Source organism: Gopherus flavomarginatus, chromosome 11 (genome assembly GCF_025201925.1).
Source record: "Gopherus flavomarginatus isolate rGopFla2 chromosome 11, rGopFla2.mat.asm, whole genome shotgun sequence".
Lineage (NCBI taxonomy): Eukaryota > Metazoa > Chordata > Testudines > Testudinidae > Gopherus > Gopherus flavomarginatus.
The window spans coordinates 47925298-47933124 of record NC_066627.1 but is presented as its reverse complement, the minus strand read 5'-3'; the positions used below and the strand labels follow the sequence as shown (position 1 = coordinate 47933124).

The 7827-nt window shown below is 43.5% G+C and overlaps 1 protein-coding gene across 1 annotated transcript; it reads right to left on the bottom strand.

The window, feature by feature from the left end:
- Positions 1-3137: 3137 nt before the first annotated feature.
- NPBWR2 (neuropeptides B and W receptor 2) lies at positions 3138-6296 on the bottom strand. Its single transcript, XM_050918741.1, has 2 exons — positions 6143-6296; positions 3138-5622 (listed from the first exon to the last, which is right to left on the bottom strand). The coding sequence occupies exon 2, from the start codon at positions 4979-4981 to the stop codon at positions 3944-3946; it is 1038 nt and encodes a 345-aa protein (XP_050774698.1). The 5' UTR covers positions 4982-5622; positions 6143-6296; the 3' UTR covers positions 3138-3943.
- Between the last annotated feature and the right edge of the window lie 1531 nt (positions 6297-7827).

The following is a 7827-nucleotide window of genomic DNA, read 5'->3' as shown; positions in this document are numbered from 1 at the left end:
TGCATTGGGTGCATTTCAGGAATCTAACGCTAAATACAGTGAGAACAGTGGGCCAGATTCTGCCCTGACTTACACCCTCTGCAAATCCCTTGAACATCTGCTGTTGCACTACTTGTGGAATACAGTTAACAGGCTCTCAGTCCTTTTGTTTAAGGGCAGCACCAGTCAAGGTCTGGATGGATTTCCTCCCATCTGCACCATTGCACAATATGCTAAGCATATGTTAGGGACTCCCCCATTCCCCCCCCAACCCTCTTCTGAAGCAGCAGGTGCTGAGAACTGTTGAATATGGGCTGCCAGGATTAAGGGACAATTAGTTTATTGCATTAGAGAAAGTCCTAAGTTCCCGTGTATCTAACCTATCTGAACCCTGGGCTTATGGCCCTTTGCACTTGAGATACAATTTTGTTTTACTTGGATTTGGATCGTGTTTTTCTGCCAGGCACTTTCCTTTGGATTGTGGCTATTTATGATCCCAGGCTGGGGCTTCAGCCTCTCAGGAAATGCAGTTCCTGGCACAAGAATGTGTAAGTGATGAGTTTCAGCAAATAGCTTGTTAGACAGGATGAAGGAAAGAAAGGAGACCAAGGGGAAGGAGAGAAAGCGATGAAGAGAGGAAAAGTGAAGACAGGAACTATTATTCATCACCAGTTGGGAGAGGGGTGAGTAACCCTGGGGTTCTTTGTGTACAAGACTGCAGCTCTCAGACTGTATAATGTCGAGCACTCTTGTGCAAACGTTCCCTCTGCCTGTGCAGCTTGATCCTGTCCTGCAACGCCTGCCCCACAGCTCGTTGAGTCCTTGGTGTGTCTTGAGCAAAGTGTAGAGAGACCAGCAGGGGAGGCTCTAGGGATTTTGCTGCCCCAAGCACGGCAGGCAGGCTGCCTCTGGCGGTTTGCCTGCAGAGGGTCTGCTGGTCCCACGGCTTCGGCAGACTTGCCGCCCTTGCGGCACTGGCAGAGCACCCCCGCGGCTTGCCGCCCCTTGGCATGCTGGGGCCTGGAGCCGCCCCTGGTGACCAGATGTCCCGATTTTATAGGGACAGTCCTGATATTTGGCGCTTTTTCTTACATAGACACCTATTACACCCCCCACCCCGTCCCGATTTTTCACACTTGCGATCTGGTCATTCTAGCAAAGTTTGACAATTATGGTTCAGTGATGTGGTCTGGGGACACAAAGTGATAAGAAATAATGAACTCGGTTTCCTGCATGCAGCTCATGGCTGCCACAAGCCAAAGTCAGCAGATCTGCTCAGGGGGGGATTCCCCCTCTCTGAGTTTCATGTCCATGCAAACCTGGGCACTGCAACCAATCCTCAAAGTAGATGCAATGATGCCATAGTAACCTTATCTCCACCTGGTGCTGCCACTTAGAATTAGGTCAGGGCCTCATTTGGGCGTCGGTCAGTGGCTGATAAGAAGCAGTGTTTTCTAGTGTAGAATGCACTGGACTGGGATTCTAGAGATCAGGGTCTATTCCTAACTCTGACACAGGCCTGCTGGGTCATGTTGGTCAAGTCACTTTCATTTCTCTCTGCCTCAGTTTCCTCATCTCTAAAATTAGAGATCATGATACTGACCTCCTTTTGTAAAGTGCCATGAGATCTACCAATGAAAAGTCCTAGGTAGGAGCTAGGAATTACTATTATTAATTTGCCCATATAGTCACCATGAACTTTTGCACAAATATGGGAACTGGGTATGAAAATGGATCTGATTACCTGTTTTTGTGCAAATGTACCTGATTTGCATGTGCTATATTGGTACTTGGGTGGACAAATCAGTCACACACGCAATTGCTTAGGTGCACTGAACTGGTATAAAAATACTCACTGGTTAGAGGAAAGAGAATTGTCCAGCAACTTATCTGAAGCCCAAGAAAGACCCTTTAACAGTGGAGTTATCATTCACTTTCTCTCTGAGTTGTAAATCTTCTTTGGAACTTTGCATTAAGGCTGGAATGATGGGGAGCAATAACGTTATCTGATCCAGGTGAGATTTTTCCACAGCCATGAAAGTCAATGGGACTTGTGCTCCTTATTCCCACCTGTCAGAAAAAGGGAGAGGACAGAGAGAAGAGGAGTCCTTGTTACCACCAAGAGTTGTCCCCTGGGCACAGCCCAAAGCAACTGAAATTCAGAAAAGCACGCGAACTCTTTAATATTGCCCCTAACTTGACCTCTGAATCTTTTGAGTTTCTCCAGAGCTAACAATAAAGCATTCGCTGCTGAATGTTTCAGAGGGGTAGCCATGTTAGTCTGTATCAGCAAAAACAATGAGGAGTCCTTGTGGCACCTTAGAGACTAACAAATTTATTTTGGCATAAGCTTTTGTGGGCTAAAACCCACGTCATCAGATGCATGAAGTGAAAAATACAGGAGTAGTTATAAATACATGAAAGGATGGGGGTTGCTTTACCAAGTGTGAGGTCAATTTAATGAGATAAATCAATTAACAGCAGGATACCAAGGGAGGGAAAATAACTTTTGAGGTGGTAAGGGAGTGGCCCATTGCAGACAGTTGACAAGAAGGTGTGAGTAATAGGGCTGTGTTGGTCTCAGGACAGCTTGTCAGCACAATTACCCATAGTTACTGTAGTTCTTCAACACAGCATGAGATTCCAGATCTTTTGTATCTCTCTTTCTGGTCCTGCTTCAGGAAAACACACAGGACATGTCTGCACTGCACTTAAACACTTGCGACTGGCCTGTGTTGGCCGACTCGAGCTGCAGGGCTATAAAATAGCAGTACAGATGTTTGGACTCAGGCTGGAGCCTGAGCTCTGGGACCCTCACCAGGTCCCATAGACACTGTAGTTTTATAGCCCCACAGCCCGAGCTCTGCAAGCCCAATCAGCTTACATGGGCCAGCTTAGGCATGTACTTCACGTGACCATCACCCATTAATAGGACTACTCACCAGTTTCAAGTTAAGCATTTGCTGGGCTGAATGAAGGTCTCTATGTGCCACCTTTTCTAGGACTTTTCTTGTGGTTGGCAGCACATCTTTGCTATATTATAAGCAATGATTCAGAGTTATAGATCAGGTGACATGAAATTTACAGGGCAGTGATATTGGGATGAGTAGGATAGCACAGAGTTTCTTATAAAATTTGCTTTTGGTAGAAAAGCCAGACACTTTTCAATGTGATTTATTTCATCAAACACTTTAAAGTCTATGTCTTTTTAAACGTTAGAAAATGAAAAAAAAAGTCTTGGCATTAATAATACACAAATTACTTTTTCTACAGTCATCACAATATTTGTATATTGTCTTGTTTGGATATGGGGGAAAACAGACTCCCCTCAGAAATCAAACTATATCCAAGACACATATGCACACAGACTGGGATGCAATTTTTTTTCTCAAATGCAACTTTTTATCTCATTACTAAAATCCATTTTTATAATGCACAGCTGAATCTGGTAGCTCAACCTGCTCCATTATAACAATTCTGCACACAACATATAGATTAATAACTTAAAGTTACATCCATCTTTAAAAGGCTGGTCTTTTCCAGTAGCATTATAGCTTCAACCCTTTAAGAGACCCAGTTCTGTAATTGTACAGCAGGTGGCAATGCAAGACCATGAGATGACAAGAATACACTTTATAAAAAGGTTGTCATTCTTTAATGTTTCAGGATTTTCCCCCTAAGTAAGACACAATCAAGCAAAAACAACAAACCAACCCCGGAACTTTAAGTGATTGTGAGATTCATACAAGAAAAATGAAAGATTTGTGATTAGAATTGTGAAAAATGCAAAAGAAACAAACACATACATACATACATACATACATACATATAATTAACTAAACAAAAAGCCTAGTTAAATAGAAAGCATAAACTCATCTGTTCCTCAGTCATACACTGAAGAGTTTGTAAGGTTGTCCCTGCAAAGCCATGAGAGGGAAGGGAACAGAGAGGCATGGTCCATCTTTTAAGCAGCTCTGCATTCCAACATCTTTCTGAAACTTTTCCGAAAACTGTCATCCAAGAAAGCATACAAAAAAGGATTCAGGCATGAATTGGCATAGCTCAAACTGGTGATGAAGTAGGAGATACCTATGACCAAGGAGGTCTGCGCTAAGTCAGTGGTCAAAGCCACGATGGTGGCCAGGTGGAAGGGGGTCCAGCAGAAGAGGCACACAGTCAGAACGATGAAGACCATAATGGTGACCTTCTTCTTGGCTTTGTCCAGGGCTTTAGCATTTGAATTCAAGTGCATGTTCCTCAATTTATACAGCATCATGGTGTAGAGAATGCAGATGGTGGATACAGGAATGGCAAAGCCAAGGATTAGGGTATAGATCCTGCTGGCCTTGAACCAAAACCTCTCAGGTTTGGGGAAATTTAGACCACAGCTTTTGATCTCCAGGCCATCTACATAGACGTTGGCAAAGATGGTGAAAGGGAGAACTATGATGGTGACCAGGGCCCAGATGCATAGACTGACAATTCTGGCTGCTCGGTAGGTACGATGGGGCATCCTTTTGGACCGGACAGTGGCCAGGACAACCAGGTACCTGTCTATGCTCATCACCGTGAGGAAATAGATGCTAGAGAAGATGTTGTAGTGGTCTATAGATAGGATGATCTTGCAGAGGATTGCTCCAAAGGGCCAATAGTGCAAGAGATGCTCAGCAATGTTAATGGGCAGAACCAAAGTGAACAAGTCATCAGCTATAGCTAGGTTCAGGATGAACATGTTGGTCACTGTCTTCATCTTAGGAGCCTTGAGGATCACGTAGATGACAGCGGTATTGCCTGTAAGCCCCACTGCACAGATCACAGAGTAAATCACTGGGAGGACCACGTAGAAGTCAGGAGACTGTTCATGGAAGGTGAGGTTGGACCTTGTGCCATTGTCCAAGTACCTGCCATCGCTTGTATCATTGCAGGTGGTATTCAGATTGCTTACCCTGAAACTATTTTCCATGCCTGCTTTCAGGGATAACGAACTGTATTCAGATTTCATTGCAGATCTTCACAGCTTTACAAGGAGAGCACCACATCGATGGTGAAAAGAGGCTCACATTTCAGCTGGACACTGTTTATTTTCCGAAGCGAGGTGCGAACTGTGGCAGGAATTGGATGTCTAGTTCCCTTGTAAAAGTTGAAATTTTTAACTCAGCAGTGGAAAAAAAAATGCCATTAAACCACCCCGCTGCTGGTGAAACCTGGGGTTCCTCAAACCAAACGAGAGAGGGAAATAAAACACACAAGAGCTCTTCAATCTTATGCACATCAGTCTGAGTAGGAGCTGTGCGGTGCTAGAAAAGTCAGGCAGCTCCAGATGGATTGGCTGAAGCAAAGATCCCTCTTAGGTTAGATGGAAGCAAAACACTGCAGATGGGGCAAGCTTTGTGCCGAGCAAACTATTTACAACAGGCTGAGGATTCATGGGAAGTTCTGCTGTCTTTACTTACACAGGCAGCCGCTTACTTTTCCACACCAGAGAGCGGGGGCATTTTAGTTTTTAGTTAATATGTTCTTTCAGGTCAGGGGGCTTCCAGAATCTTTTCACCTCCAGCAAATTCACTGATAATGAGTCTGCTTTCTAGCCCAGTCCAGCTGCAGTCTGGCCATCGCATGCATCCCCGTCACTTCCTAAAGCCCCTGCAAAAAGGAAAAAAACAAACAATGTGATTGAATGGGCATTTCTGAAAAGGAAAAGAACTCAAGTGCAGCTAATTTTAGCCCCATAGTCATTTAGGATCTTATTCAATAGCAAGAACATCCCTATGAAAAATAGCAGGATTACAATATGTGAGACTCAGCACACACAGAGCTGCATGAAACTTCTGATCCCAAAAGTTCAATATTTATACAGAAAAAAGAAAAAGAAGCACCTGCAACAAATGAACAGTTTATAGTCATAGCAGGAACAGTCCCTTCTATTTACATCTTTCTATCTGGTGCTTTCTCCGTTGCTAGGATTTGTCCTAGGCACTTTCAAAAATTCCTCTTCTGAGAAACAAATCCACTAAGAGCAAAGGTTCACCAACTAGTCTGTAGGCTTTGCACACAAAAAAAGTGTCAGACACCAGCTGTATTTTGCCAGTTCAAAAACATAATAAAAGGCATGCCCAAGCTAGAATCTTTAACGTACAAAGCTAAAGCTGAATGTTCCTCTTACCTGCATAAGACATGGGATTTTGCCGTTTTCTCCAGCACTTGCTGCCTTCCACTGTTGAGTCTCTTCTCTCTTTAATCTGAGTTGGAGGAGGGTCTCTAAGCTATGCTGACGTTACCAGTCCTTGCAATCAGATCTATTTGGCGGTGGTGTTTGATCAATAAAATTTATCACATTGGGAAAAAATGGTTATATCCACACTGGGCTATTTAAATGACAAGCAACCTTGATGCTGCAAACAAACAAACAAACAAACAAGAAAGCCCCAACAGATGATACAACAGGGCACTTCTTTTTAGGAATGAAGGGGATGTTGAAATGCACAAGCTGCACCAGAACTGTCGGCTGCGACTATTAGAATGTGGGAGATTTTAACTGTCTCACTCAGAAGCAATCACTTGGTGGTTCTCACTGGTATAAGGGGTCCAGATGTGAGGGCAATAGACACATTACAGATCTTTCAGTGAGATGCTCTGCCCGATGTTCAGCTGCTATAAATTGACTTCAGTGGATCTCAGCTGATTTGCACCACCTAGAGATCTGGCCCTGGCATGGAAACACAGCAAAAGCCTTCGTCAGAGAGAGATGCAAGCAAATGCAAAAGGAAGAAGGATCCCTTCTGGGGTGTAGAATGCATCATAACTGCCCCTTAATGTAAAAATATTCGTTCCCTTTACTTGCACATGTCTGTGTAAAAGCAATAACTCATTCTCCTTCAATTGATTTTATTCTGGTGTAACACCATTGATGTGCATGGCATTGCCTCTGATTTACACCATTGTGAGGGAAAAAGGTCTCTAGTCTACTAAAAATGGACCAGCCAGACCCAAATTGCTTGCTTTTTTCTCTGATGCCGTAAAAAAAGTATTTTAACCACCCATCAAAATATCATTTGATTCTCTAGGGCAAGGTGTCTGCTAACACCTGCGGGCAGTGGGATGATGCCACCACTTCTTGCAGACTTGGGCTCAGACCAATGTCTTGCATGTTTACATGAGCCAGGAATTGCCCCCGCATATCAGAGAGCAGGTTTAACCCCAGTAGGGCAGCTGTTTTTGTGCATGTTTCTTATATTTGTACTTTCCTGATGTGACAAAGTTCAAGTTCATTCCAGTAACTGAGCACGAATGGAGTCACGAATGTGCATTGCAATGTTTGTTATATTGTAGACACGAAGGTAATGCCTTAAGGCCGTCTGGAGTAATTGTCTTTGTGTCTGATACTGAAGTTCCATGCACCATGTAGAAATGCTGAAGGTAACTTTTTCTTTCTCTGCTGAACACAGAAGATCAAGGTCATGAAGAAACAAATAAAGAGTATACGGGGGGGGAAAAGAAGATTCATTCCTGGCAGCAATCTAGGCAGCCATTGAGACGGAACTAAATTGAACTTAAATTGGAGAGGGTTCAGAGAAGAGTCGCAAGAATGATTAACAGACTGGAAAACAGGCCTGCAAGGAAAAGACTCAAGGAAGTCAATCTATTTAGCTTGTCGAAGAGAAGGCTAAGGGATGCGTGGATCACAGTCTACAAGAGCCTATGTGGGGAACAGAAATTTGATAACAGAGAGCTCTTCAGTCTAGGAAACAAAAGTATAAAAAGATCCAGTGGCTGGAAGTTGAAGCTAGATAACTTTAGACTAGAAAAAAAAAGCACAAATTTTTAATAGTGAGTGTAATTAACCATTGG